At 42.0% G+C, this 17,011-nt stretch overlaps 1 protein-coding gene across 4 annotated transcripts in view; it reads right to left on the minus strand.

Annotated features, from left to right (window-relative positions):
* Positions 1-6,494: 6,494 nt before the first annotated feature.
* Positions 6,495-17,011, minus strand: part of cbfa2t2 (CBFA2/RUNX1 partner transcriptional co-repressor 2) — a 34,380-nt gene continuing 23,863 nt past the window's right edge. For all 4 annotated transcript variants that reach the window (XM_005740003.2, XM_005740006.2, XM_005740004.2 and 1 more), the window contains exons 2-11: positions 15,423-15,581; positions 14,993-15,234; positions 14,811-14,900; positions 12,500-12,684; positions 12,153-12,406; positions 10,488-10,573; positions 9,477-9,669; positions 8,039-8,107; positions 7,688-7,878; positions 6,495-7,092 (exon numbers count right to left, since the gene is read on the minus strand). In XM_005740003.2, the coding sequence (XP_005740060.1) occupies positions 6,751-7,092; positions 7,688-7,878; positions 8,039-8,107; positions 9,477-9,669; positions 10,488-10,573; positions 12,153-12,406; positions 12,500-12,684; positions 14,811-14,900; positions 14,993-15,234; positions 15,423-15,581 (1,811 nt within the window). In that variant the 3' untranslated portion in view covers positions 6,495-6,750. The remainder of the gene's footprint in view (positions 7,093-7,687; positions 7,879-8,038; positions 8,108-9,476; positions 9,670-10,487; positions 10,574-12,152; positions 12,407-12,499; positions 12,685-14,810; positions 14,901-14,992; positions 15,235-15,422; positions 15,582-17,011) is intronic.

The following is a 17,011-nucleotide window of genomic DNA, read 5'->3' on the forward strand; positions in this document are numbered from 1 at the left end:
AAGACACAAGACAAGCTCTCAGGAGGCATCCCGGTCACATACCCAAACCACCTCACTCTGGCTCTTCACCTCATGGCTGAGAGATAACCCAGAGGAAGCTCATTTACTGCTTGTATCAGTAGTCTTGTGTTCTCGGCCACTGGCCAGAACTTGTGACCATCACTGAAAGTCAGACTGCAGATTGACATATAAATCGACAGCTTCAGTTTCAGCTCTTTGGTCAACACAGCAGACCATTACAGTGTTCACATTACTGCAAACAGCACCCATCTGTCAATCTCCTGTTCGACTCTCTCCTTATTCATGAACAAGGAAATATTTAAACTCTTCCACTTTGGGCAGCAACTCATCCTTTACCTGGACTGGGCACTCCGCCCTTTTCCAGTTAAGAACTATTATCTTGGAATTGGAGGAGCTTATTCTCATCTGCGACAAAAACCACACACTCAGCTGCAAAACATCCCAGTACAAGCTGAAGGTCATGAATTGATGAAGCTAACTGCATGATCTCCAAAAAGCCGAGATGAAACCACCAAAGCCTCCTTCCTCTACCCAGTGACAGCACATAGAAATTCTATCCATAAATATTATGAAGAGAAGTTGTGACAAAATTAATTCTCCTCTGCCCAGTTTGACTTACTGCTGGCAATACAAACCAAGCTCTCACAGTACAAAGACCAGAAATGACCAAAAACAACCAAAGCTAACTGGACACAAAAGACAGCTACCAATTTGCCTTGTGCTATGCAAACAGCACCTTCCTGTCTGTTTCAGGAGTAACCTTTGATGAAAGGATATTCCAGCTGAGTACTGGGTAGTCAGCTGGGTGGAGTTTTCCTCACTCCTACAAGGGTCATAGCTGCTCAGATTAGAGCTTGGAACGTAACTTCAATAGCTCTCCTTTTCATGTGTGACATGACCAGGGCATGACCCAGCTATTTCAGGTACAATAGATTCAGCAACATCTCTGTCATTCTGGAATTCCAGTCTGGGAAGTTCCCTATCCAGATGATGAAGGCAGTGATGGTTTCTGGGTTTTTCTTCTTTAACATGACTGAAAAGGTCCCCCTTAGCCCCTGGATATTCTGTGTTAGTTTAATTGAAGACCCATGGCAAATATTAGATGTAGAAATAATTAACTTATTAATAAAAGTCAATACACTGAATTGGCCAAACTGATCACTATATGCAAGAGGTTTGATTTGTGCATTTTTTGAGGTTTATTAAAGATAGTATCCGCATTTCTTCTGCAGTCTTCAACAGAATATATCCAGCTCCTCTTTACCTCCTGCAGCACAAGAGATATGAGTTCTGCTGATTCTTCACTGCACAGACAGTGGATGCAAAAATAGACAATAAATAAGGCAGGTCACCTTATTTATTGTCTATTTTTGAGGTACAGCAGGGATTGTCCCAGTCTATGCCATTTTTACAGACAATTGGGATTCTGTGCAAGCAGACGCAGTGGATGAGCAATGTATATACAGAAACCACAGGGGTATGTGTTATTCATTCAGAATACAACCCTTGAGCATCAGGGGATTTCTCCTTGCAGTCACACTACATGATACAGAAATAACATGAGCTCGGGAGTGCTTCTTTCATTTTAATAGGTTTTAGTTTATATATATTTCTGGTTTGAAATATTACTCACTGCAATGGTTTTAATAAACAAAAAGATGGACAGTGAGCTCTAACATATTTATGTACTCTATCATTTCTTTACTAAAGTACTAGTTTCCTTTAATTAAATTCCAGGTTGTGAAACATGTTTCTCTTTGTGTTGAAAGGGACACCAATGAATAGCCAAAGTGAAATTTAAAACCTTGTACTGTTATTTTGAATCCGAAGAATGCTGCCGCCGCCTCTCTGTGCTCATCTCCTTCAGAGCAGCATAGAAAAAAGGGTCTTTTTATGCTCTTTCAGGCAGGTGCCCTTGGCTCTGATGTGTGCAAACACAGCTCATCACTTCAAAAAAGCCAAGGGCTAGGGCTAAGGTGACCAAACGACATCTGTTGTCCCGTTTCATTGTTCTCTTTTCAGTCCCCCCTCCCCACCCATGTTACGTTCTTTTGCTGAAGGCAACACTCAAAAGGCACCTAAAGTCAAATCCTGTGCCACCTCTCTGTATTTTTCCCTTCTGGTTTATGGTGGATAGCAGAAAAGTTTAAACTTTTAATCAACACAAAATAATAAAGGTACGACTGTCAGAAATTGTAAATATTGTCTGCCAATGTTTCTTCTCTTAGAAACCTGATCTCTAACAAGGACCCCCCACCCCCCCGCCCCCAAAATAATTAAATAAATAAATAAAAATTAAATAAATAAATAAAAATAAACAGACAAACAAAAGCTCTACATAAAAATAAAAATATTGTCTTCAGAGATTTATACATCAATCATTGTACATTTGTTGTGTATGTCTGCCGTCTTGAGCTGTAACCTGCTCAGAAATACCTAGGCTTGGGGCCAAAGTTGAAAATGCAGCAGCTGTTGTCCCATTTCATGCCTCAGTATCTCCATTTCTTTCGAGCTGGAGACTTGATTGTGTGGGAGGTAACGTGTTCAGAGGGCATCTTGCCTCTGAAATACTGAGTCACTTGTCCTCGTTGACTTAAAGACTCATACTCACTTGGATTCTGCTATGAGTGGAATTTATTAGCCCATGCAGTTAGATTTACATAGATTAGGATATGAAGCTAAATTTCATGCAGCGGCTGATGCAGGTCAAGCACAGCACTAGCAAAGTACAAAAACGGGTTTCCGAGTAGATTACTGTAAAGCACTGCTGACCTTGAACAATACTAAGTGTTGATAATAGCGTGCTGTCAAAAACCATTAGCAAATTTTATCAAAGGGCAGACAGACTATGATGGAGCAAATGTGAGTTGTCTCCAAGGAAAGTTCTGAAAAAGATGATGAATCCTAAGTGACTTCTATTAATATGCCTCAGGCAAAAAGTTGGGACAGAAACCAGACACATAATTAAGCCAGTATCTCCCCACAAGCACTACAACAGTGTGGTGAGAGAGCCAAGAAGCAAGCTAACCACACACAGAGATGCCCCTCTATCCACAACAAAGACTGGCACATGTACACAAACAGTCTGACACTATCACTACTGTGATTGCTTGCTGATTCTACTTTTTCTTCTAGCATACTTGCAGTGCAAGAGCTAGAAACTCATGGAAAATTAGTCCAAAAATAACATTGGATATGCAAAACAGAACAAAAGAATAGTATTTACAGAAGCAGCGGAAACAGTTTCATGTCTAAATAGGGAGTGCTCCTACACAGTACACATAAACGTCTTTATTGATTCCCAGTTATACTGGGAATTAATATACTGAGCATTCTGTTACATGTAGAGATGAGGTAATGTTTAATTTTCCGTTCAAATAATGAGCAACAAAATCTCTTTATAATCATACTATTACTACTAATACTTAAAGTCAGTAGGACAAGGCAAACGAACAGAAAGCCCTGCTTAGTGGAAGGTCAGCAGTTAAGAAGACTGTCTATATTGTGTGTTACGACCCGTCTAGGGCCAGGCCATAACATGAGCGAGGCACTCGCTTCCCCCCCAAGACCCAAGCAGTCACACGAAACAAATCCGTTAGATGTGAGGTGATTTATTTACAATGTGAATAAAGAGAACCAAAACGGGAGTGTCAACACTTCAGGGTGAGCCAAGGCCAAAACAATAAACAAAACAAACCTACACAAATCCCGCACCCCTGACCAAAGTCAAAAATAAAGACAGAGTCTGACCTCCTTAACTAACTCAAAACAGGAGAAAACGGGTGATCAAAAGAAACGGCAGCTCACCCCTACCCACTCCACTTCCACAACTTTCAAGCGTATACTGCAGCCAGCGGCTACCACAGGTGATGAGGAGAAACGCGAGGACCTCTCCCGCTGTAGCACTCCAGCCTCCTTTTAATGGGCGGGTCCTCCAGCTGGATCCAATCACGCCGGGGCAGTATATCCACGCACCAATCGGAACAGGGCCCTGGCACAGCTAAATTAACATAGAAAAAACACAAAACCTGCACAAACAAACACATGGACATACAAGTTCGTAACATGTGCCTATAATTTAGTTCTTGCAGCTACTTTGACAATAAGGATCATAGCATCAGTCAAGCGATTGCTTTAGATTTGAAATATATGATTTATATAATGTAAAAGTATACTTTTTTTAGTTTACTTTTCAGTGTTCCTTGCAGCTACTCTGCTTATTAGCTGCTTTGCAAATAGTGAGTTTAGTTACAAGATGAGAGAGCAGTGACCAACTGACATTTTGTCTTCTAGGCCTTAAATATTATTTCCTAGTAATATGCAATATATCGAACAATATTTTGCATGTTTTTAGTAGTTTTTTTGATACTTTTGTAACAACTACAATTCTGCAATGAACTCATCCACGTACCGAATCTTCTAAACCGAAATCAAGAGGCTTCACTATCAACATAGGGATTACACTGCCACCTTGTGGTAATGTGTGTTATTGCATCAATCTCAGTTTTCCTTTTTTTTTTAGAGTTGCATTTCTTTAAACGTGACAATGACAAAATCGTTGAATCACAATCTCCCGTGATCACTTTTTTTTTTTCTACATTTGTTCTTCAGTAAAATCACTAGAATATTAATCGAATTCAAAGGTGGAAAACATTATACATAATACATGGCAGAACTTTAACTCAACCCACTTTAGAGTAGTCCGTTCTCACCAAGAGCTTACTTCATTACTTTGTACCTTCAGACTTCAAAGATGTGTCTTGCATTTTTAAACTGGACTCACTGAATGATTCAATAAAGAGACAAAGAGGATATAAAATTCACTGCCATGCAGCTTTTTGAAAGAACCTCAGAACTCCAGTTTAGCACTTTCATTACTGCTATTATTATCTATTATTTGACTAATTGTAGAAAAATACCTTATATCATGACCAAATAACTTATGTAGTCATATTTTATACATAGGAGCCGTTTTATTCACTACTACTCTCTAATATCGTACATTAACATTTGCAGCTGATTGTGATTATGTGAAAAAAGGAGAATTTCTTAATTCAGTGTCAGAGTATATATGACACCTCTATTGTAGACACATTTTACTTTATCGCATATTACCAGGAAGACCTTTTTTTTTTTGCATATTTCTAAAAATGAGCACAAACATCAGGGAAACGCTTTGAAGTAACTCTACTTCTTTATTTCATACTTCATGTCAAGATATGATTTCCATATGAAGTTATGTCTCATAACAAAAAAAACATGTTCAAAGAATGAAGAGGAAAAATTGTGGCTCACAAAATAAAGGCATTCTCTCATAATATTCTTTACAAAGTCATCTTACAACACATGGAAACAAGCAAGTTTCAGTTGTAACAGCAGAGTACCATAAATCAAATTTCCACACTAAACATCTGACTTTCACCTAACCGTCAAGTTATACAAGGTTTCATTGTTACAAAAGAACAAGAACGGTCTGTACATACAAATACAGTTAAGCTCCTGAGATTCTCTGTGGGACAGAGTCAGCGCTCTGCACCTTCACCACGGCGTTGTCAGCATCAGTGAAAATTTCAGCTGAAGCGAAACGGATTTAGTTTTCATAGCTTAATACCTGTATTTGTTGGAAACGGTGCTGGAAAGCATACCACTCCTGTCCCCTGATGCAAATATTACAGTGGTGGAGGTGTTCTGAGCAACATCTGACCTGCCATACACAGCTGGTGATATGAACAAGTGCCAAAGTGAAATTGCAGCCAGAGAAAAGCCCAAACTGAATGTTTCTGTGCTTACTGGATCCACCACCATCACTTTGCCTGTGTTCCTTCTAATGATTGGAAATGGCAAAAAAAAAAAAGAAGTAATGACCAGAGTTTAACTTTTTTTTTTTAAAGTAAATATGACGTGTGGGCGTTAGTGTAGTATTATCTCTTTTTCACAAACACAGTTACAAGCAATTACAATAACTTTCTCTTTAGCGACTTTGGTGATGCAAAGGTCTTGAAATACCTGAACAATATTTCAGTATTGCTTTGACAAAAATAATCATATGCTTTACAATATTCACCGACAGCACGACTCTTTGACACACATTCACACATATGATAATCTGACAAGATTGGCGAGCAAATATTTATGTATACACCGGAGCTGCGGAGACGGCTCTTCCGTGGTCTACGGTCAGATTTTTCCTACAGGACGAAGACAGATGTTTTAGCGCTGGTACTATTACACTGTTTACAATTACCACCACCTCCTCCCAAGCTTAGATTTATACACATCAAAGTGAGGATATTGGTACATGGGGGGAAATATCTTTATACCTCATTGTTCTTTAATCTCCTGTGTTTGTTCTCGTATGCCTCCCTTTCATAACTTCCACGCTGCCACCAGAGAACAAACGGAGATCAATCAGTTTTTTTCCACCCCTCACACATCCAAGATTTTGGTTTTTGGACGATGAGAAACACGTTTCCATCTGCTAGGGAGATCTGTTCATCCAATTAATGCATTCAAGAGGAGTCCTTCTGTTCTTTGCCAAAGCCAAAGTCCCAGTTGACATATCACTCAAACAGTCATCCATAATCTGTCCTTTTTTATCTGCCAAAGAGTATGTTGAAAAATCTGTTATCCTAACTTAACCCACAAATAGTTCCCTCATGCTGCTGTTTCAGTTCTTCCCGGTTTTTGAAGAGGGTAGGTGACACATGCACCGCCAAGGTCCTTTGCCTCCTAGTGTCCGTTCGTCTCAGGGGCCGAGGCAGGGGTGGAGGGAGTGGATGAACGCGAAGCGACTGAAGCCTTCTCCCCACCTGGACTGCAGACTGAAGGCACACTGTCAGGAACTTTGACCCCAGCCAGACCAACAGGAGACACGACGGTGGCGGCCGGTGCTGCTGTAGCCACGGCAGCCACTCTGCTTGCAGGTACCGGTTTGGGTTGAGCCTGAAGTCCTGGGCTGCAGATGAGGTGATGCCTCTCCCAGTCTTTGTGCTGGCAGAAAGACCCACAGTAGCGAGCGGCGTTGCAGCCGCTGCACGTCTCGCTAGCTTTGCGACCACAGTTCCAGCAACACTAATGAGAGAGGAAAGATATAGTTCATTTCTATCTCTCACTTGTACAAACTGCATTTGTATTCTTTCATTTTTAAATAAACCCCTTACAAAACAAAACTACAGTAATTTGTTGGACCATTTGGGGGCAGCAGAAGCAAACGCAGCAATGAATTGGAGTAATCATTGTGAACTTGTATGCATACAGCTGTCTCAGCAGATTCAGCAACTAAAGCATTCATTTTGAGTAATTTTTCTGCCCTCCCACCGAGTCCCATATGGACTCTTTACTAAATCATGTGAGGCCCTTCAACATGTTCAGAAAAATCTATGTGTGGAATCATCACGATAAACACAGTGCCTTTTTCCACTTTAATCTAGTCATTTGCACCACTGTTATTGCTTTATTACACTATTAATCTGTAATTGCTATTAAAAATGCCCAAAAGACTGTAACTCTAAATTATGCATACTTGGAAGTTTAAGTGCATGCATGCATGCATGCATGCATACATACATACATACATATAAAACACACATATATGTACACACACATATATACACACACACACACACACACATCTTGTTGCTGTAGTTTCTCTGCAGTTCTTGCTCACCTCACTGGAGTCCTCTTGTTCATTAATGACCATGATGGCATCTTCTTGAGCCTTCCGCTTGGCCTCAGCCACAGTCTTTTCCATCTTGGCCCTCTCAGCAGCAATCATCTCAAATGCTTTCTGCTCCGCCTCTGCTACAGCTTTCTGAACCTCTTCCATGGCCTGACGCTTAACTTCATTCACCGCTTCTTCTATAGAGAAGACAAGAGATTTAGGTGGGGCTCACCTTGTTTTTACTGTGCACACTTGCATAAGTAAAGCACACAGCAATCTGCTAAGTGTGTCAAAATATTACTTTGTAAATGCAACAACTGGTTGAGTCTTTAGACTAATTTTGTTTCATGTTCTTACCAGCTTTTCTCCAGATTTCATCTGTAACATATGCTGAGCCTGGCCGTGGAGCAAAATCACGCTGAGAGTCTGCAGGGGAGGCAAAAACGGAAGCAATTAGCACCTGCCGGGGCTTTGAAACTTCATGTATTTATTTATTTTCATTTATTTATACTGGGGCTGACACTCCTTGAAGGTGATGGGGGCATATAAAAGAAAAGGCCTGATAGACAGACAGTAATAGTTTCTTTGTCATCTTGACATTTATTCTGTCACTGGTGCAAACAATTCCGAATATCTAGGCCACACAACCAATGTTATTGTTAGTTATCAGAGTCCTGGACGGATCTGCGATCTGACAGCTTCAGAAAGGAATGTGTTTGGCTTGGAGAGAAATGCAGACCATCAAGCTGTGTCAATACTCTGTTTCTTCCCTCAAATCTGTCTCCCTGAATCGTAATTCATTCCTAACTCACTACTGGGCTCTGCCTCTCTAATACTGTTGCCTTTCTTATCTCCTTTTTCCGCTTCTTTCTCCATCACTCACAGCTGATCTCGCCACCTCTTTCTCTTTTTGCCTTCATTTACATCCCTTCTCTTTCACCAAGCCTTTATACACCCCCACTATAGCAGACCAAGCCTAGGCAAGCAGGCAGGCTTTCCGACTGGGAGCCCAGATGGTGCTCTGGCGAGTCAGCTAGCTCTGGGTCTCTGTGCCTGCAGGACGGCAGGACGGCCCTTCTGTGGCCGATATGGCGGAGGCCAATCCTGGCACCTGTCTGTGACTATGGAGCAGCAGGGGGATGGCAAGGCTGGCACGCAGAAAGAACACTGCCAGTACACAGCAGACTGAGGGACTAACTGTGGATGGACTCACTAACACGCTGACGTGTGACTTCGGCGCAGTTCTATTAATGACCACTAGATGATGTAATGACTATGAAACAGAAATGACTGGACATTTGCATCGCCTAAATTAATCTCAGAATGTCCAGATCATTATGTGCTATTATTCACAATGCTTGTAGTTTATCTAGCATCATTATCCCAGAGTGAACAACCCATGGTTATATTTCTTTAGAAAAGACATTTGCTTACCCATTCTAAAGTTCATTTAATGAACTGATCTCACAATAAATAACACTTTTAAAAGGAAATGGAAACATCAGTCTTTTAAACCGAATTGAACTGTTAATCCTTAAAGCAGTTTCCAACACCCAAAACATAGTAGATGTTAAGGGATAATTAATTAACCCCCCAAAAAACTGGGCTTCTGCATGTTACATGTTACTAGCAGGTTAAATATGAAGTTTAGAGCATGTGCAACATCAAGCATTATATAAATTTGGCTTCTTTCTGAAAATCATGAAACATTTACTGTAGTAAAGCAGCAAGCGTAAACAATGAAAAGTTATTGGTCCCTGACAAAAGCGAAACCCCAAAAAACAGCGGTGCCCACCTGACTCAGAAGAGTGAGGGCTGTGCGTCTTGGAGAATGGAGCAGATGCCGGTCCTCCTTTGCGCGGGTCTTCCTGCTCGCTCGAACGTCGTCTCCAGTAGTTAAGCTCCTCACGATCTGACTCCTGGCATCGTCTGAGAACGCTCACTGACCGCCGTGTCTTTTCTACCATGTCCACAATACAGTTCAACACCTTGATGACGACAAACAAAATTTTATTAATCGAGATCGCTTTTAGCTACTTGAGGAATTATTTAAATCTTACATCATTAAGCAACTATTTAATAGCTATGTCTGAAGTTTCAAAAAGTACTTATATCATCAAATGAAGAACCAGTTTCACAAACCATCTCCTTGACTTGATAGAATTTCATCCCAGTAAGCAGTTAAACATAAATACCTTGTGTTAATGCCTAAAACACATTGACTTATGTTAATAATTGGAATTTCCCAGCAAACTTTTGCGTCTTTGCTATGTTTCTTCTTCTTGTAACCTTTTCAATAACCTGACCATTTATCTCCTGGAAAGGTAGTTCAGGATGTCTTAATCACAATCCATTAAGAAACTCATTAACGTCCACATTCACAGACCTATTGCATAACCCTTTCTTGACTTTATATTTATATTTTACTTCAAATTACCTACAAGCCTTTTTTGCCAAAAAAAATCACACAATCATACAGTCTATTATTTCAATAGGTACCTATGGAAAAGTGTCTTGCTGAGGGAGCATTTCCTACATCATGAAAAGTTCCCCTTAACAGCTTATAATAATAATAATAATAATAATAAGTTTAATAATGAACCCCCAATAACATGTTTGAACCCATACCAAATAAATTAATTGCAGCTTATAAACCAATGATGTCTTATCAGAAAGTTCGGGCCTGCCGATTATGTGTGCTTTTAAGCTGTGATAGATTGCTTTAGTGGTAAACCCCAGTAAAACAAATCACATTCTTTCTGCATCAAAAGTCAACAGCACCAGTGGTGCCTGTCCGCAGACTTACATGGTCCAGATGCCTCCATTCATCAGCCCACTCTCTGTCTGTCAGTCTGTGGTCCACTGGCTCCTCACGGTAGCCCCCATTAGTGCCTGATTGAATCACACACAAGACAAACCACAGGCCATCATGATTAACATTCTTCTTAATGCAAGAGAAGCCACAAGTGACAGTGAGTCAAAAACACCTACGCATGCTTCTGTTAAAATGACAAAAAACATATTTACATTAAACTTAAAGACAATTTTATCATTTCCCACCATGAGAAACGAAACAAATGTAAAAGTACTAAATCGAGGCTATTAGCTAAAACTCGAACACAACAATTAAGGATGACAAAAGGAGTTTTATTTATTTTATTTTTGTTCATGTCTTGATTGAGGGCAAGTGAACATGCAGAGGCAAGAAGATAAAGGGACAGTGAGAAACAAAGATTGAGTGAAAGTGAAAAAGAGACCCCTGTGATATAAAACAGACTCCCAGCGCCCAGAGCTCCAGAGCTTGCACACATCTGGAAGTCAGCTGTCAACCACACACTCACATACACCCAAAACGTCTCCCTTAGCACCTCCCCTCCTGGAGCTCACAGCATTCCAGTAGGGAGACACTCAGGCTGAGTGGAGTGGCTCCACTTCTAAACACAACCAGCCGTTCTGACACTCATTGTAGACTATTACGGCTACACGCACACACACACAAAAACAAAGCTAATCTGATTCAAATCCAGTCATTACACTGTGACATCAGCAATATCCAAATACATTTAACAGTAATCAGCGTTTGCACACAAGTTTGTACTCACACAGAGGCTAAAAAACATCCACATGTTCATGCAAGTAGACCCACGCTGTCTACAAAGATGCAAACCACAATCTCTTAAAAATTTGGTAAGAAAGAGCCAACAAGACCCAGCACACAAGGGTTGTTTAGGAGAGCAATGATACCCTCATGCACACTGCCTTCTCAACATCTTCGCTACTTCTGGTTCTCATCAGTGTCCATCAGTTCAAAGCCACCAGTGTGTGGACTGATGTGTTTATGCGTGAGTGTGTGTGCCTATGAGTTAAGTGGCGGCAGGCGGTCGGGAGGCTGTCAGACAGGGGACTAAGGACTCATAAACACAGCACCTCTACCAGGAACATATCAAGGTGTGTGTCTGTATGTGTGTATGTGTGCTACCGATGTTTCCACTGAGTGCTGACAAGCCCCAAATGAAGGCTAGATATACACCAGAGTACATCCAGCTCTCCCTGCCTGGACAGTATGGCTCTGTTTATATACATACGTGGACTCCTGAGATATATGGGTCTTGCCTACACAAACACACAGACCACCCATTATCACATATAGAATATGATATTTGTGTGCATCTGTCTTCATGCAAGTATGTTCATTTCTAAATATGGTTAGCAGCTACTTGCATTCAAACTACTGTAAAGAGCCAATAAAGTTCTGTTGTACGGATGTTCTACAGAAATGTGCAAACAAGTTTGACACCACACACTTGTATATTTGGTTCACAAGGATGCCTACAACACTTATTCACTGCTGCCACAAAGGCTACAACTGAGACTGAATATGCATCACCTTATCACCCACATTGTAGACTGGAAACAACTTCAAAAATGAAGTTCATCAGGAATGTCCTTACACTGAGTTTGCATCACATACCAGGAAGTCGTGGCCTGTCTTTGAGTTCGCGGATCTCCAAAACACGATGGCTGTGCTCACGGTGCAGGATGTGAGGTGCTGCGATGTCATCCAGGGCGTAATGCTGCAAGGGTGGAGGGGTCGGGTGAAGCTGGGCGGTCAGTGGCAATGGGTGAGCAGGGCTGTGTCGGGGAGCTGGGCTGATGGTGCAAATCCGCTTTGCGGCAGGCTCCATAGCTACAGGTGGGCGTTCACGGAAACCGTTCTCTTTAGCCCTGAGGGGGAGACAGGAGTGATTTAATGTAGCTCTCTCACTGTTTACCTATATACTCTATGTATTATAGCTCTTCTTTATGCATTTATCTAACCTGCTTGGGCTGTGTCTCTTGGTTCCAGGCTCTGGAGGCTCCATCAGGAGCTCAGAGGAGTCTGGAGAAGATGCCAGAGTGGTGCTTAGCAGGAGGTGCTCATGCTGGGACAAGTACTGAGCTGGGGTCTGCTTGGCTGCCCGTGCACAGTGGAGCAACTCCCTCTGCAGCAAAGGGAGGTTTGCCTGACAAGAAAGAAATTATACTTGTTAAGTTTGATTATGATTTGCAGGTAAAGTTATTTTCATAGAGCACAGATGAACCCATGTATAAGTAGCCTTTGGCCACTACTCGCTCCTATATCAATGAGCATTGATTTTACTCATTCAAAGACGAACGCAGACAAAAAGAGAGAAACACCAGAAAACCTGATAGTGACAAACAGGAGGGGAGATCTGGACCAAACACACCAGAACTATCCTAGACAGACTACGTTCATGCTGCAACAGAGCCAACAGATACAGTGCAGATCTGCCTCCTGGGGAAGACGCCTGGCTGGAAGAAAATTGGTTTTAAGGGGGGCAGTGACTCCTTGGGGTCTGGCTGTAAGGCTAGATCTGTGTCTGGGTGCTGTTCTCCGGCTGCCTCCAAGGAGGCTGCGGCTTTCCTAATTCAAATGAAAATCAGAGTTTTCTAAGCTGCAACTGATGTTGGTTATGAACCTCTTGCAAGCAGCATGTGTGCAGAGCATAATGTGTTGGTCACAGCAAAGGTATGCGTGATGATACAGAGGCTTAGAAATTTAGAAACATTTCAAAACAAATGATACACAGACTTCTCCCTAATTCCTCATCCCCTCAGTTTTTTTTTGTATTTATCTGGGACTGTCTCCATCCAATCTTTCCATCTCTCTTTTGTTCCCTGCGTTTCCCTAATTAGGAACAGACTTCAGTGTGTTTGCAATTACACCACTTCCTTGCTCCCTCCTCGCTCTCTTCTTGAGCAACCAACTAAATAACCAGCCGTTTTCATTTTGTGACTGACCTCTTATTATTATTTAGTATTTGAAACTACATATAGTATTAGTTAAACATCACTTTACTACTCTGCAAAGACCTAGATCTTTTTGTCCATTGAAACAAACATTCCTCTATGCCTCAGTGAGCTGATCCTTACAGTATCGCTTGTAGTTCCCCTATAGACGCAGGCACTTCTGCTTTACGATCGCCTCTCTATAATATCCCTGGGCTCTCCTTTTTTTCCTGGTTCCCATGCTCCTCTGCATCCCTTCTTTCCCTGGGGCCCCAGCTAGCGGACACATGTGCTATGTGTCAGTTGAGCATCGGGTTCTCTGGGCTTCAGCAGGGCGGATGCTAGATTGGCGGCGCCTTGGCAGCTGAATGCTCTTTTAACGGGACAACGGCTCCATATGGCGCAGTGGAGACCATAAAAAAGGAAGGGAACACTTTATAGGCATGTTTCACACTTCCGAGTTCCCACTTTTCCCTCTCTCCTTCTCATCCACTTCTCTGTCTTTTCTACATTTTCTATAGATCTTGTCCCAACTGCTCTCTTAAGAGAGACTCCAGCAGTTGCTATTAAATAGTGAGAACGCCACATCATTGCAATAAATCAGTAGAACAACAAAAACAGAGCATTCTTGTCTCAGCCACCAAAAGTCTTGTTTAACTTTTTTCCCCATTCGCAAGTAAGATAGTGTCCGCAAACGTCTGAGAAATGTACATTTTTATCATCACCTATTGAGTGCGATGGTGCATGCAGATGTCCAAATGCCTGCCTGTTTTTCGTGACTGTGCGGACTCGTCCGTGTAAAATTTACATCACAATGCACGAAATATGTATGCTCCCCAGGCAGCGGACTTCAAAGAAGTATAAAAGGAATGAATAGCTGTCCACAAGAGACTATAATCAAGGATTTAGACAGACGGAAGGGCTCCAGAGATAACCAAGAAGTAAGTGTAAAAAAAAAAGCCGCTTTTTATAGCTTGAAGTCCAGTTATACAAGATTTATGGGATGCTTTACTGCGAGGAGCTACTAAAAGTATACACTTGCAGACTTCCCTGGTTACAGAGGGGCTCAAGAGGCTGTTAACACACAGTCATCTGTTGCTTGTCAAGTCAACACGTAAATCTTGACGGTTACTTTGAACCTGAAATGGCCAATTCAATTAACAAAACTACACTTAGGCAACTATCTGATGGGCAACTTTACACCACAAGGAGTAAAACCATTTAACTCAACGGAGGAAGAACACTAGTGCTGTGAAAAGAAAAGGGAAGTAATTCCATGCAGAACTGCACAAAGCAAATACAGAAAGATGGGAAAAGGAGGGGGTGGAGGCATGTTTACCTTGAGAAAAGGAATAACAAAGGGTCGTAAGGGGAAGTTGGTAGCCTCCTGAAGCCGTGAGTGAAACTCCTCAATGGTAACTGTTGAATTCTAAAAGATAAGAAAAGGGAAGGTTTAATTTAAATGCATTTCTATAAAATGTTGACTTGTTTTTCTCTTCAGTATGCCATCATAGAATTTACCACAAGGGCCAGAACTAGGCTTCGGACGCTGTCTCCAATCTCAGGAGAAATGTCGTTGCCAAACTGCTGCAGTGTGGTCAAGAAACGTTTCAGCTTGCTCAGCTGGCGTGCCCCACAGGTGGCTGGCAGCTGCTGGTTAGCCAGCGATGAGGAAGAGGAAGAGGACGGTCCATTGCTGTAACGCTGGGGTGGAGATGGCACTGCATTCAGTGTTGGTGGGGAATGATGATTCCCATTGGTCACTGGGGAAGGACGGAAAACCAACATGAAGAGAAGAGAAATCAAAATAAACCCTGCTGAGTGTGGTTACAACTCCAGCTTGTCTACAACTTTGGTTTGTGAAAAGGAACAAAGACTGAAGAGGAAACAAAAAGACAAGCTGGAAGAATGAGAGAAATTCTTTAAGTATAGATTTAATTATTACTCTTACATGCTGTGGTGGAAAAAGAGGCCGGTCGTGGGCCACTGGGGTTGACAGAAGGTAGGGGTGGCATAGTGGAGCTGGCGCTGCTGCTGGGGGCTGATCTGGAATGAGTCTTAGCATCCACAGGAGAACCGGGCATGGCAGGGCTCTTCTTCTCTCTACTGTCTGCAAAGAGGAAAGAAGGTAGGTGAGGTGAGGGCATCAGAAACCAGCAGGTCTATATGAGTGAACCAAAGTTAAATAACTGTAACTTGCTATGACATCCACAAAAATTAAAAAAAGAAGCACCACTTTAACTTTACCCCCCATTAGCTCAGTTGTTTAAATCAATTCAAAAGCGTCATGCCTATTGTTACAAAAGACAACAACAATGCCCAGCCCCCTCTCCTCAACTCACTTTGCATGATACAACACACACTGCCAGGGCACCAACCACCCTGCCCCCATCAAAGAGCCAGATGTCTGAAGTTTAGCCCCTCACTCTCACCCATTCAGATCAATAACAGAAGAAATTCTGAAGAAGGCCATTGTGTGGGAGTAGAATGCCTCCTCATTGAGCTCCCCAAGAAATAGGAGAGACAGAGAAAAAGGGACGGGCTATTTCACGCTTTACTAACAAGATCGACAAAGCTTTTGAATGTTAAATGCAACTTCTCAATATGCTATTGACGTTGAATGAGACCACCAGATAAGGGCTATGGAGAAAGTGTAATGGGGGGTGTAGTGGTGGGGAGATGTGGATCAGAAGCTGTCTTTGTCTTTTCGAGAACCATGAGGGCCGGATCCCGTCTCCATTTAGAGTGGATCAGACTTTTCTAACAGCTTCAAGAATTGACAATTAATAGACAAGCATGGTCTCACAGGTCATAGGTTAGCAGAAAGCAGCTTTTAAATGTGGGTTCATGGTTTTAGGGCTTTGGACTCAATAGCACCCTTTATTTCTTTTTCACAGCTATGAACTCTGGATGGCCTTCAGCCACGAGGTCCGAGTTTATAAAGGCTTAAGTCGAAAGGTTTAAGCTGTCAGTAGGTAACTCAAAGAAAACTGAAAAGAAGCCCACGGAATGAATAAAAGGTACTGTTGTGAGTGCAAAAAATGTGAAAACATGCAGAATTATTACAAAAACAAATGGATCTGAATGCAAAAGTGCAAATTTCCTCAAGTTTTGGCAACAAATCTCTTTTGCATCCTATGCTCGCACTTTCTCAATCTGCCCTGTGCAACTCATCTGTCATGTCTGCAACTCATTATACAGCTTTGACTGTTCTTCCTTCTGTTTTGCAGTCCTCTTAAAACTCTCTCCCTCGTACCATTTCATTCTTTCTCAGCCCCCGTGGCCTGCCTGCCATCACTCCACCTGTTCACGAACATAGGGGGCAGGAAGGAGGGATCTATGCAGACATTTGGACTGCCGTACCCACCACACACGCGGTCTGCCAGTGCACTGTAGGAAGCAGCCTGCAGCACACACACACACCGGCTCCAAAGCTCCGCACACTCCATCCGTATGGCCAGGAAATTAGACTGACATCTCAATAACAGAATCAACGGGGCATATGGCCTCAGTGTCAACACTCTTACCAAGTAAACAACT

The sequence above is a fragment of the Pundamilia nyererei genome, unplaced genomic scaffold, assembly GCF_000239375.1.
Source record: "Pundamilia nyererei isolate P.nyererei 1_Seehausen unplaced genomic scaffold, PunNye1.0 scaffold00096, whole genome shotgun sequence".
NCBI classification, from domain to species: Eukaryota; Metazoa; Chordata; class Actinopteri; order Cichliformes; family Cichlidae; genus Pundamilia; species Pundamilia nyererei.